A 14078-nucleotide genomic window follows, 5' to 3' on the forward strand; every position below is an offset into this window, starting at 1 on the left:
CGAGAGGTTTACACATAAATCCTAAAGTTATTTCGTTAAATTCGAAAATAAAGACTTATATTATAAGTGAGTGAGTTTCATTAAATCTTCTGTTTTATTTTCCAGCTTAACGCATGTAAAACAACTGTGTTAAAACACTCCGCTGCCCACTCTCCGCCAAATACGTTGAGTGGCGGAATTCAACGTTTCGCTTTGCCTCGACACCTACCCATGGTTGTTTACGACTTCTTCGCTCTGGTAAAAGCGAAACATAGTGCCGCAGTGAGTTCTGTCACTTAACACACAATGCCTCGAATTCGGACTGTAAATGGAGAAAGAAGTGTCTTAACACTAAGTGTCCTTTCTTTTTCCTGATTGATGTACGGAATAAAGCGTGAAGCTAAAATAGAAATATCATACCTATGACATTAAACTTGAAGAGTAAAAAAAAAACAACTTTAACATGATACATTTCTGAAAGTCCGAATATTAAAATTACGTAACAATTTGACGTTTTTTACACCATAATATTCAGTAATATTGAAGACTGTTAGTTAAATAATAAGTATATTTTTTGTTTCTTTTGTTAGAAATGAAGTTTTGACGAAATTGAAATAGAAATTGCATAGTTAAAATTACTAAATGTATAGCGACGAGGACGTTAAAATAAATATTTTCTACAAAGTAAATAAAAATAAGCAATGATGTTAGTTTAAGTAAATCGTATTCTTATTTTTAACAATATAAAGTTTAAATTGCTTCAAAAATTTTGATGATGTTTTCCATACAATCGAAAGATTGCAAACACAATGCGCGCGCATCTTCCGAGTGCAAAGCAAGCCCAGACAGGGTTCTTTATATCGACAGATCTGATAATGTACATTATACGTAACGTAATTGTTGGTTTTACTAAAAATATTAAATTATAACGAGTGTTTAAAAGTCAAAATTTGTTTTAATAAAATGTAATAGAAACTCACTTTTTGTAAGATTCACAACATCTACATTAAAATATACTTTGTCATTAGTCACGTAAATATAATTTTGATAAATTAATAAATAAAAGTAAATTATTAAAAATTTATAACCCAAAGGGCCCAAGCAGACATTACTTTCAGATAAAAGCTCTAGCTCTCAATCGTAAACTCTACTTTCTTGACGAGTTTATTTTATAGCATAAGTATATAAATTATAATGTTGTAAATGTAAAGGTATACAATCTTTACATTTAAAACATATTTAGGGTTTAAAATATTAAATAAAATATATTTATTTCGTTAAATTGCAGACAAAATCTAATTATATTTGCAAATATACAATCTGTGGAAATTTTCCGCTTGGAACAGATGTACTGCGTACTGTAAAAGACCTTTCAGTTCCAGTCTATGTTGTCTTGACGGACATGACAGTGTTATTTGAAAATCAGATTTTTGCTAAAAAAATACATTTTTATAAACATATTTACTTATTTTAGGGATCAAATAAATATATAATTTATGTGAGATTTGATAAAAAAGAAATTATTCGTCATTATTCGTAAATATGGTCTGAAAGTGTTTTGTGTTAATGTAAATAATATTTTGGTGTTGAGTCGTCATTTTTGGTAAGTATCATGTTTTGAATTAGAGATAGTAATTTAATAAAGAATAATATAAAATGAGAGCTTTTTGGATTTACACCTGTTCATTTTTATTTATTATCTTAAAAAAAACTTTGTTTTTGTTCTGTTTGAGTATTGTATTATTAGGTATTTATGGTAAAAAAAAATATCGATTGCAAGAAATGTAAATTAAGTTTAATTTAATATAGTTAATTATTTTTTTTTTATTTATTTAATAAATTTAGTTAGTTTAATATAAAAATATTAATATACAATATGTGTATTATATATACAAAAACAAAACGTATAATATAATAACAAACGCTCTATTCTTAGCCTCGATCTTTTGATTGCGTTAATTTAGCTGCGTTTTGACAGACGGACAGACATACAGAGGAACGATCTACAAAATGAATCCCATAAGGGTTCTGTTTTTTTCAAGGTCCATAAATATTTAAATGCATCGAGTATAAGAAAAACTACAATAAAATTATTTCTTCTAGACTATGGCTCCAACAAAATTTGGTATATTCAAAGGAAGAAGTAGGGAAAATACTGAACCACCGTCAACTGAAAATCTTTTACAGAACAACTCTAACACTGAACAAAGTAAGTTATTTTGTACTACTTTATACTACCCCTGTTGTTCTACGTAGCGGGATTGGAACCAGCTTCTTTTAAAACACGTTCAAATCCACATTCACGCAAAATAATTGATTTGAAATCTATTCATTACTTTAATTCTCAAAAAAAAAAAAATAAGTTAAATACAGTTCGCGAGGCGCGAGGAGTTTGTGCGAGTGATCACTAAAAGTAGAGACAGAAAAAAACAATTAACGCTTATTTTATTAGAGATTAATATTTTTTTTGTGTTTAGAAATTTAAAAACAATAAATATATCAAAGCTTCATCGGCGATTGCATCATATCATTTTTTTAAAAATAATTTATCATGTCGATTAATTAAAAAACGCAGGTTCAAATGCCGCTACGATAAAAACCACATATTATCAAAAAATATTAAAAAAGCTTTTATGTTAGGTTAGAAACTGAAAAATAACTAACGTATTTTAACCTAAGCTGCACATAAAGCTGTAGCTGCAATATTGTTAATATAAAATGTAAGTAAGTGAAATACTTAGTAAGTAGTTATCCAAATGCCTCAATACATAAAATAAGTTTATTCTCTCCGTAAAAATAGTGAATTCTCCTGAATCCCCGGTACCCTCTACGAGTAAAGGCATCGTGGCGCACGACATTTCTCCACTGGATATACTTTCCGTGCTGAACATTGATGATGACGATGATGAGGTAAGAAGCGGGTAATTAAAAAAAAAACACATTAAAAATATCATAAAATTTTAAACATTTTAAATATTCTGAAATAAAGGAAAAATATTTATGATTAAACTTAAGAACCCTTGTTAGCTCAACGATTGAAGCGAGAGCCAGTGTTGTATAGAAAATTACAGTCCTAATTCAGCTCCTTTGACTTGAGAGCATCTTGAATATGTCGTTATGGTTGGATCGGGATGGAAATAAGAAATTTATTTATTATATATGAAATTTTACGTGCATTTTTTGTTTTTTTTTAGCTTCGCGCGTATCCCACATTTAGCAAGGTAGGCAAAGAGACTCTGGGAGCCTAGTGTTAAGACACCCCTCTCCCATTGAGACACATCCGTTTACCACTGTTTACCATTGACTTGAGGCATTAAGTGTTGAGTGGCGGCACTCAACGCCTTGGTGAAGTTTTTTTTTTATTAAATAAATAGATAAAAAAGTTAATATTAGTTAGAGAAAATATTATATATTTTTTTAGATTATTGGTGATGATCCACCATCCAGACGAGCTAGCTTAAGTAGCAAGATTGAAGAGCAACAGGTACTGTATATAAATATTTATGTACTTTTTTTTCATAATTCGTTGTACAAAAGATTTTGGGAATTTTTCTTACTAAACAATTACTATAAAATCAAAAAAATATATATACTCCATTTAAAGTAGGTACACCTATATTTAACTTCCACATACTAAATATATAAGAAATGACACCTTTTTTGGGATTATTCTCATTTTCAGATATTATACGAAAATCTCCAAAACGAATCCACCGGCACATCGACAATGACATTAGAGGACATAGACGAAATCCACGTTCACGACGAACTGGACAAAACTTTGACTTTAGAAGACGATTCTACGTCGTACGACGCTAATTCATTACAATTCGACGATCCTTCGATCGCTACGAGTGAAGATATTTCAATGTACTGCGCCATGTTGAAGAAACCTAAGAAAAGTAGGTCTAAGGAGCAACAGTTGACTGACTTTGATATGTGGCAAGCCAGCGATGTTCAAGTTATGAAGGTAAGTTAGTTATCTTTTAATGTTTTTTTTCTAAATAAGTATAGGGTTCTTTTTTTTTTAAATAAAATATTTAATATTTTAATTTCCTCGCTCTGGTAACGAGTAAAAGCGCGGCGTTTACTTCCGCCATACCTACTACACGCAATGTCTCAAGAATTCTGCGGAAAGTGGGAAGCTGAGTGTCTCAACACTAGGTTCCGTCTGCATATAGAGCATGAAGCTAAAAAATGTCTCTTTGCATCTGTCTGTCACTGCCAATTTACTCAGAAACTATAAGATTGAGTTAAAAGTTGGTATTTATATTCGCGCTTGTTAACTTCAGACCTGAACTCATAGCAATGAGCAGAGAGAGAACTTAACCTATCAGGTCAATCCATTTTCTTATAGAGCGGCGGAACTCAACGCCGCACTTTACGTTAAATGACCAATCGAACCCACATCCGCGTAAAGTTAAACGCTGCCCTATTGCTGCTGCATCACTAAAGCCTCTTCAGAAAGATGTAAACTTATTAATGGATTTTAAACTATGAAACGACTCCTAAGCTAAGTTTGTTTAAAGAGTTTTAGTTAAATGAGGGTTACGTCAATTTTCTTCACCGTTAGTCAAAGTGTCACTTGAGCCTGTAATAAGTTACTTCCTAAGTTATAATTATAGTGGACTTCTAAAGTCTGCATATTTTTTATTATTGTTTTGAAGTAATTTCTCTGCTCTGGTGGGTAACCGCGGCGTTGAGTTCCAAAGTCTCGAATTCGGGCTGAAAAATGGAAATAGAATATTTTAACACTAGGGCCTAGTGGCCCTAGGGCCACAGTGATAAATAAAACGTCACTCATATTGTCATATTAGACGAAATCTAAATCGATCGAAACTTTGGATGAACAACTAAATTGGGAAGCCATAGCCCTATCCCGGGGACTCTGACCACTAACTGAAAATTGTATTTGCGACGACTGCACAGTTGGTAGTACGGTACCCATATTTCGAGAATTCCGTACACAAACATACAGACATGTACTTGCGAGGCTTACTTGCTGTTATTGGTGGTCGGTTTAAATTCTTCCAGGGGATTTTTTTTCTTTTTGATGAAAAGTTGAGAATAGTTTGTCTTATAACATACTACATGTTTCTCTATGCCCAATCTTCTTGGGAAGGAAGAATTATGAAGATGTTATAATTGTTTCACTACGAAAAATAAAATATCTGCCATCCTCAACAGAATCTCCTAATTCGTTCGGGGACATTGGACGAACAAATTAAATGGGAGGCCATAGCCACATCCCGGGGACTCTGTACACTAACGGACAGTTGTACTTGCGACGACTGTACGGGCGCGAAGTACCTGGCGGGCATCGGGGAGGGCGACGCGGGGCTCGGGGCTGCACCACTCTTCAGTGCTATCAATGTGGGTTGTCAGGTTCAGTGAATATAGCGAGAAGTGAAAAATTATGGAGTTTTCGGTAATTTTTTGGGCTAGTTTGTGGAAAAATTGTGGATTTTTCCTCTTTAGCGCTACAATTTGGGTAAGTAGGGTGTCAGGTTCAGTGAATAAGAAAAAAAGAGTGAAAATTTTGGGGTTTTTCAAGTAGTTTTTGGATACTGTGGACTTGGATAAGAGTTAAAATTTTTGGGGATTTTTGAAATTTGTGGATTGTTATCGCAAATTTGCCGATTGTTTGCTTTTCTTGCTATAAATGTGAGGTGTAATTTTCAGTAAACATGAATGCGAGTGGAAATTGTAATGTTTTTGGGTGTTTTTTTGGGAAAATTATCAATTGTCTGTGAATTTGTATTTGGAATGGAGTAAATAAAAAGTCTCAATTTGGACATTAACTGATGGTAATTTCTAAAATGGGGAGAAGTGTATTAATGTCCAAGAATATCTTGTTTAAATTTTATCTGAAATGTCTTGCATAAAAAAATAGAATACTTTTTTAAATCATTATTGGACTCCAACTTAAGAAAATTGCCATCCAAGTTTAAGTTATCTGCGTTTTTACCGTAAGTCAGTATACACAGTAGGTATGTAATGAACGTACTAAGTTTAGCACCATTTTATGACACTTCACGGAAACTGGAGTATCACAGAATGAAAATACCACATACCTAATAGGAAAACACAGGTTTAAACACATTTTATATAAAAAAAAACACTTTTTTACCTAAAAATATGTGCGTCGAAGAAAAAAACAAAAAAGACCTGTTGTTCTAAAAACCTAAAATATGTATATTGTATAAAAACCACTATTTTTGGCACATTTTTAAACTATTTCTTATACTGGACTTTTAGATAATATCTAGAATAAATATTAAATGTTTTTGTGTAGGTATATGTATGGGCCCTTCCATTAGGTACTTAATAGTTAATACTGTTGGCCGATATTTTGAGTGGAGCTCTTTAGTTTTGGGTATAAAAATATTAGAACGATTTTGATTATTATTCACAGTATTATTTAATTCCAGTAGACTTGTATTCAGTAGATTATATCCTGCAATTTTAGAATTTCGGTACCATGTACATAATTTATATCGCTATAATATGTAATATTTTAAAGTTTTAGGCATAATAATAATAATAATACGTAGGTATATTTATCAACTATATTTCACAAAATTCTGAACTTATATATACGGCCTAATGTAGTAATTAGTCTATTATCTACTGAACTTTCACAATCGTAGATTAAAAATATTTTATTTCAATTATTTTGTTACATCTCTTAGGCATAATAATCAAAGGCCATTCATCTCTATACCTGCATGAAAAAAAAATATTGTCAATGGTAGTAAATCTGTGTTCACAATTTCAAAAAAAATAAATCGTCACAATAGTAAAAATTAACTGTTTTAATGCTATTAGAAAAAATATTCAAAAAATTTTGTACTTTTAAAAATATTCATCGCGTTACAAATAACACTAGCTAGTTGCTTTATGCAAATTGTTACAGTTATTTAACACGCGAAGTATTATTTTAAATACCTATATAGGTTTTATAAATTATGTTTCGTTTCTCATTAAAAAGAAGTTACGTCAGGAAACAAGGCTATTATTTATTTAAATTTCTTTTTTTAATATTTTCAATTTTGTAGGATCTATATATTCTTCATACCGTCTCTTTGGTGGTGAAGGGAAGCCGCAGCATTGTAATTTTTCAGACAATTTACCTAATAACCCCACGGTTGTGGGTTCGATTTCCAATCAGAGGAACGAATTATTTTCGTTTCCTTACTCTATGATCGAAACAACGTGCCGCGTTATATATTCCGCCACTCAAAGTGTGATGAATGAGAGTGTCTCAACACTCAGGTTCCAAGCTTAAAAATAATAATTAGTCTCTTTATTACTTGAATTAAAAGTTACGAGTAAAATTTTAATAAAATTATTATTGATCTAGTTTTTTTACTGTTCCTTCCACGTTTATATGTAAGTAAATATGTGGGTTGGCTCTCTTCATCACCATAAACTTCATAAATATAACGTCACTTCGCCGTTATGTTTATGTACTTACATTTTTTTATATCTCACTCAGATTTTGTATAGAAGTTTTATACGAATGGTATTAGAACCTACACTAAATGAACAATAAAATAGGAAATCGCTCTAAAATAATGAAAAGTGGAGGCCTCGTTGTTGTTTCTAAGACTGATTCGGAATGTCATTTATTCGGCTAACGTATGCAAATATGGCGGTTTTAACGTATATTTAAATATTAATATATATTATATAAATAATTAACATATGGACTATGGAGAGAATTAGTATAAATACATTTTAACTAGACATTTCCAGTTTAGTCTTATTGGAATTCCGTTGGAATTAATTATTTTTAATTTCCTCGTGTGTTTTGAAAATGAAAAAAACCGTAAAATAATTTGAACGAGATTTCTGACGGAATTTTGAATAAATTAATAATTTTTAGTATACACTTTATAATACCATAAATCATAATTCCTAAATTGTACAGAAATTAAATATCAATGTCACTTCGAATATATAGGTACTTTTGTAAGCATAGACATTTTTTTACTTTTTTTATTATATTTTTAGCAACTGCTAAAAGACAATGTCTTTTAGTCCAATGTTTTAAAAATCCTAATTCTAATTTCAAAACAAATTTAATTTCCTTATTATTTTTATTGTATTTTATCCTTTTTTGAGGAGAAATATATTTTATTTAATAAATGATTGTGCAACGTTAATTTTACGCTGTTTAGTATAAGATTAGACATTATATATAACATATAGACATTTAGTAATTATGCCTTCTATAGATATCTAAATATACCTTCTTATACGGTGTATAATTTCGTATTGTATTTTATACTATTTGATGTACACGAATTAAAACCTCTAGAGTAAAGTTCCTATATACTTTCTATAAACACGATCATTCATATCTTTTTTGTAAAATTACATTTTTTTACACATTTTTAGCACACATTATTATAAAACTCTGAGCAAACTGACACTGATATTTTTGTAAGACTTACTCAAAAATATAGGTTTTTTGGGAATATTTTGATATAAAACTTAAATTAGTTGTTCTGTCTACAAATGTTTTCTTTAAACAATTACAAAACTATAATACTATTAACTTTAATAGTTACATAATATATATTTTTAAAATGTCCGTAAGTACCTTACATTATATATGGAAGAAATTATTTTTAATTACACGTTAATTTTCAAAAACGCATAATATTCAAAATATATAAAATATATGTTAAAAAAAATAGTTTAATACACAGGAATATTTTGTGGATGTAAAGTCACTCTCTAAGATATTAATTCATTTAACTAATCATAAATTAATACAAATGTACTTAACATTTATGGTAACTTAATGTTAGTTAAACACCAATTAATATCTCTGAGTGTTTTTATATGTTTTGTGTCCATATAATATGTGTTACGTAGTATATTTCGTAATAGTTTGTGTCTTCGATGTGTAGTTGAACGTATTGGTAAAGTGGCATTAATCATTTGTGGTATATTAAATATATATACAAAAGGATTTTTATTATTTTATTTTTTTCCCTGATAAGTTTATAAAATAAAAAATATTACTCCAGCTAATAGTGGTTTAGTTGGAAAGTAATTAACTAAAAATAATAATAGCCGTGGGTTCAGACAGTGGCGTAGCGAGTTTAACTCGCGCCCGGGACAAAATATTTTTACAAAATATTTCAATCCCCCGTATGGAACTCAAACTCACAATCATCGCGTTTACAGTCAAGTGGTTCGCCGTTGCGACGACGGCCTCGTTACACACAGGAAGAAGTACATTTTTAATACAATTTTATATCCAGTTATATTATTTCTTAATTATATATAAATCTCATTTTATTTTCATGTTCATAGCAATCACTTTATATACCTTTTGTCGACGTAATAATTTAAAAATAAAACAAATTATTTTATTTACGCCAATACTGTACCATAAGTAAGCAAAAAAATTAGGCATCTGTGTCACAACAGATAATCTTGATGTTGTCTATGAAACAAGCAATAACGTTTCTTTACTCGTGTAAGGAAACGTTGAAGCTAATTAGACATTTTTGACAAAAAATGATTTAATAATTTTATATTGAAATTAATCATAATTGAAATTGATTTAATAAATATTATAATTAAATAGTTTAATTGCAATCATAAGGAATTGAATTTACTAAAAATGTTAAAAACGTTCCTTTTTACTCTACCTTAATTAATAATGTCAATATTAGAATGCGACATACTTCATTTCATATAACAATTAACAAGTAACGCGCCGATTTGACTTAAATGATATAAATAATAATATATAATTCTTGTATGTGTTTTAAAATATTTTAATTACAAAATGAGTGGACCTAACGGCATGTTGTATGGTGGAGATGAAATAGGTGCGTTAGTGTTTGACCCTGGCCATCATTCATTAAGAGTTGGATATGCACAAGAGGATACTCCAAAAGCTGATATCCCAGCAGTTATCGGTGTTGGACCAGCTACACATATACCTGACGCTGAAGAGAAGGTTCCGGATGGAAATATTACACAAACTGGTATTAGAACTTTGACTTCTTTGACTGTATTTCACAATATGTTTATGTGTATATTAGTCTACTTATTTATTAGGTATGTGACAAATTTTAGGTATTTGGTTACAGTTTCAAATTTATTAGAAAGTTGCAATATTTTCTAGGATATTTTTTACGTTTTTAATAAAATAAAAAGTAACAAAAGTAGAATTTTTTTTTTACTTCGAATATTTTTATGGAGCATCTGCTTCCAAATGTTTATTGCAAAAATTTGTAATTTCTAAATACTAAACTTATAAGTCTTATTTATTTACTAAAGTAAAGTAAACAATCATTAACATGTATCATAATGGCATAAGTCAAGTGAGACCAGTTGTAGTAACAGGGGCAAAAGTGTGCGACTGTAAACGCAGTAGGTTGAGGGTATGATTTCCACTTGAGGAAATGAAATATTAGATATTTTCATTTCTTTGCAAAGAAACAAAGAGACAAAGAAAGAAAAAAAAGAAACAAAGCAGAGCATGGCATTTAGCCACTTCAAGACAATTTCTCCGTAATTTAGCAGATTATGGAGAATGGAAGTCTTCATGGGTAAAGAATGTCTTACCAATAGGTTCTGGAGTTAGCATTGTCTACTTAATGAATAATTATACCATATTATGTTAAATTATTCTTAATCTATTCTAGCTACTAAAAAAGATGAGCTCCGCTATTACATAGATGTGACAGAATTACATGTGCCAAGACCTCACATGGAAGTACAAACATACATGAAAGATGGCCAAGTGGACAATTGGGATTTGTTTGAGAAAATGTTAGACTATTGTTACTCTAAGGTTAGTGATTATTCTTTGTATACACTCTGTTCCCCACACATTGCATGCAGGGGCACAACCATGCAACTGTAAATACATATTTGCAAACATATATTTGGATGCGGGGGTACGATTCCCACTTGAGCAGCTTGGGAAAAATATGTTTTTCAATGTCTGTTACATATTTATTTATTTAACTTTATTCATCTTTACAGTAAGTACCCAGTTGTTTATGATGTTATTGATTATGATTATTTGTTGTTCACTGTAAAGCCCCTCTAGGGTAAAAGGCCAGGAGGACCATCTTTCTCCATGTTGGTTTATTTTGAGCTTTGGTAATCCAATTGTTACCAGCTACTTTAATGATTTTGTCAATCCATCTTTTCCTTTGTTTTTTCCTGGAGGGGCCAAGCCACTTTGTTTTTGCAATGTCCATTTGTTGTCCTGGTATCTAAATGGTCAACCCACCTCTATTTCAGTGTCATGGCATGTTGCAGTGAATCTTTGAACTTAGTTTTGTTGCATATGTCTATGTTTCTTAGATGTGTTATCTGTCTGATACATATACCAAGCTTAAAATTTTTCACAAAATGTCTTTATATTACATTAGGTTTATTAACATTTCTAAGCCCTATAAGTTCTTTTTCTTTTCTTTTTGAAATAAGTCCTGATAAACAAGAAATTTCAGGTAATAAGATCACCATCAGAACACCACCCAGCATTATTCACAGAGGCGGTATGGACGAGCAGACCTGCTCGAGAGAAACTAGCAGAGCTCCTTTTTGAGAAGTACCAGGCTCCGGCATTCTTCCTCGTGAAGAATGCGGTGTTGGCGGCGTTCGCGAATGGCAAGTCCACAGCGTTGGTCATAGATGCTGGTGCCAGTCAGACTTCAGCTGTACCTGTGGTTGATGGGTAAGAGACATCTAAGGAAACATTTTTTAAATTAAAATTTTACATAATACTACTACTATTTGTAACCAGTCATGGAATGAAAAATCTAACATTTTCATTTCTTTGCACTGGTAACAAGGTATATCACCACTTTGACTTGTTGGCAACCAACCAACTCAAGAGAGAAACTAAAGTATCCTAATGGGAATGTAATGCCTTAACATTAGGTTCCCTCAACTGACCCTGCTATGTGCAGGATACAATATAAAACTGAAACAAAAAAAACAGTAGGACTATTGCCGCTTAGATGAACTATTTAGTTTGCTTGCTCTGGTAACAAAGTGTGGCATTTAGTTCTGCCACACAACAAAACAAACACTTATATTTTCTTAGGTCATAGTAATAGATAGTTTTGTTTTGTATTCCAAAAGAGATTTCTTGTTAAGGTTTTTTTTTATATTTTTGTTATCCTTTATTCGGATTCCGTTTCCGGTCGCCGAAGTGTCAACAAGTCTGTGCTGCTCGAAACCAAAAAAACACTAATTAAAATATTATATAAAGTTATACTTGGGGAACTACAGTGCTAAAAACATTAATACATCAGAAGAAATAATTCTGGAATATTTTCAAGATTAACGAAGCAAATACCAAAATTCATTGAGGTAAAACGTGTACGCGGAACTTAACTCCTCGCTTTGCCCTCGCAATGAAAATATTCAATATTTTATTTCCTCGAATGGGAATCGAACCTACCACCGGTATAGTTTACAGTCACACGCCCCTGCGGCAAACTCATGGCACGGCATATACTTATCAATTTAAATTATATGATTTTTACTAATAAACATTATTTCTTTTCAATTTTTCTTAAAGATATGCGTTAGTGAGTGCCGCAGTGCGGTCACCAGTGGGCGGCGACCATTTGGTGGCTCAGGCCAAGCACATGTTGAACAACATGCACATACAGATGCTGCCTATATATAGCATACAGGTAAGTCTACATGTTACCTGTTACCTGTCGCTTGTAGCATGTTACCTTTATCTTGTTACTTGATACATGTTGATTTTTACTTTGATGTTAAATAAGTGGAATATAAGTGGATTTTTTGTTTTATAATGAGATTTTATAAAGATAATTTTTATTCATGCACATACAAATAGATTTACGAAAGTGGTAGTTTTTGCTAGTAATATATCACTATTAATAAGAAAAAAAATATAGTTTTTTTAAATATATTGGAAATTTGCCACAATAAATTGGAAAAGAATAAATAAATTTGGTGCCCTTTTCTATTTTTGGTTGCGTCGCCAATCACAGAGCAAAGAGGTGATACGCGAGCGCGAGCGGGCGCGCTATACGCTAAAGAGCCTGCCGTCGGGCCTCACGCAGTCGTGGCAGCAGTACATGCTGCGCCGCCAGTATGCCGACTTCGTGCACTGTGTGGCGCACGTGTCCGAGCAGGCCTACGACGAGCGCGCCGCCGCCGCCGTGCCCGGTTTGCATTACGAGTTCCCAGGTGGCTACCACCAGGACTTCGGCCCCGAGCGCTTCAAGCTGGCGGAGTGCCTCTTCGAGCAGAGCCTGGGCGCTGCGCACATGGCGGCAGCGGCGGCGGGTGCCTGCGACGCGGACGTGCGCGCCGCGCTGTGGGGCGCCGCCGTGGCGTGCGGGGGATGCGCGTGCGCCGCCGGCTGGCTGGAGCGCCTCAGCCGCGAGTTGGCGGCGCGCGCGCCCTCCGCGCACCGCCTCAAACTGGCCGCGCCGCCCGCCGGGCCCGAGAGACGGTTCGCCGCCTGGATAGGTGCGTGACGCCGTACTACCGTTACATTTATTTATCATTTGTTGAAAGTCATACCTGAGCTAATTTAATGACCTAGAGTCCTAGACTGTTTATACTGCATCATGTTTCCTCCACGCCTCAATTGGTGAAAGAAATTAAAAAATCTGTGCTGTGTTATATCCGTCGACATGGTTTGGCTAGACTTCCAATTTTTACATCATTAGAAATCGGAAGCGATAAAACACATATCATCTATGTTTCTAAATTATTGGGAAAGAGATTCTACGTAATTGTAATAAGTGATAATCACCTAGCAATTTTATATAATTTATTTATTTTTTAATAGTACTATTAATCAATCAAAATGATTATTCTAGGAGGCTCTATACTGGCGTCCATAGGCTCCTTCCAACAGATGTGGATCTCTTCGCAGGAGTACGACGAGGGCGGGAAGGGACAGCTCGAGAGGAAATGCCCATAATTATTTTTATTGAAATAAATTTAATATTACACTTCTTTATATTGTTTTTTTTTTAAATAATTCTCTGAAAACACTTAGTTGGTTTGTTATATTAGCTCTACATATTATATGGCCCTTATGTATATTATCAATTAAGTTT

General features: G+C 32.5%; 2 protein-coding genes across 2 annotated transcripts; both read left to right on the forward strand.

Moving 5' to 3' along the window:
• The first annotated feature begins 1366 nt into the window (after window positions 1-1366).
• On the forward strand, window positions 1367-8962 carry LOC146537374 (uncharacterized). The gene is made up of 6 exons (XM_085188205.1): window positions 1367-1582; window positions 2083-2188; window positions 2780-2889; window positions 3401-3463; window positions 3662-3949; window positions 5167-8962. Exons 2-6 carry the CDS (start codon window positions 2086-2088, stop codon window positions 5371-5373), a joined length of 771 nt encoding a protein of 256 aa, XP_085044331.1. The 5' UTR covers window positions 1367-1582; window positions 2083-2085; the 3' UTR covers window positions 5374-8962.
• Window positions 8963-9676: 714 nt separating this feature from the next.
• On the forward strand, window positions 9677-13974 carry Bap55 (Brahma associated protein 55kD). The gene is made up of 6 exons (XM_085188836.1): window positions 9677-9992; window positions 10656-10804; window positions 11472-11698; window positions 12551-12668; window positions 12996-13479; window positions 13836-13974. Exons 1-6 carry the CDS (start codon window positions 9791-9793, stop codon window positions 13937-13939), a joined length of 1284 nt encoding a protein of 427 aa, XP_085044962.1. The 5' UTR covers window positions 9677-9790; the 3' UTR covers window positions 13940-13974.
• Window positions 13975-14078: the final 104 nt, after the last annotated feature.

This window comes from Heliconius melpomene, chromosome 7 (assembly GCF_056956725.1).
Source record: "Heliconius melpomene rosina isolate 202511_hmr_F chromosome 7, ASM5695672v1, whole genome shotgun sequence".
Taxonomy (NCBI): domain Eukaryota; kingdom Metazoa; phylum Arthropoda; class Insecta; order Lepidoptera; family Nymphalidae; genus Heliconius; species Heliconius melpomene.

What these genes read in the sequence shown, in the direction of transcription:
- LOC146537374 (XM_085188205.1), top strand. Translation starts at nt 2,086, where the DNA reads ATGGCTCCAACAAAATTTGGTATATTCAAAGGAAGAAGTAGGGAAAAT. An exon ending in CAACTCTAACACTGAACAAA is followed by an intron (nt 2,189 to 2,779) that starts GTAAGTTATTTT and finishes CCGTAAAAATAG; the next exon opens with TGAATTCTCCTGAATCCCCG. An exon ending in GCAAGATTGAAGAGCAACAG is followed by an intron (nt 3,464 to 3,661) that starts GTACTGTATATA and finishes TCTCATTTTCAG; the next exon opens with ATATTATACGAAAATCTCCA.
- Bap55 (XM_085188836.1), top strand. Translation starts at nt 9,791, where the DNA reads ATGAGTGGACCTAACGGCATGTTGTATGGTGGAGATGAAATAGGTGCG. An exon ending in TGGAAATATTACACAAACTG is followed by an intron (nt 9,993 to 10,655) that starts GTATTAGAACTT and finishes AATCTATTCTAG; the next exon opens with CTACTAAAAAAGATGAGCTC. An exon ending in TGCCTATATATAGCATACAG is followed by an intron (nt 12,669 to 12,995) that starts GTAAGTCTACAT and finishes CGCCAATCACAG; the next exon opens with AGCAAAGAGGTGATACGCGA.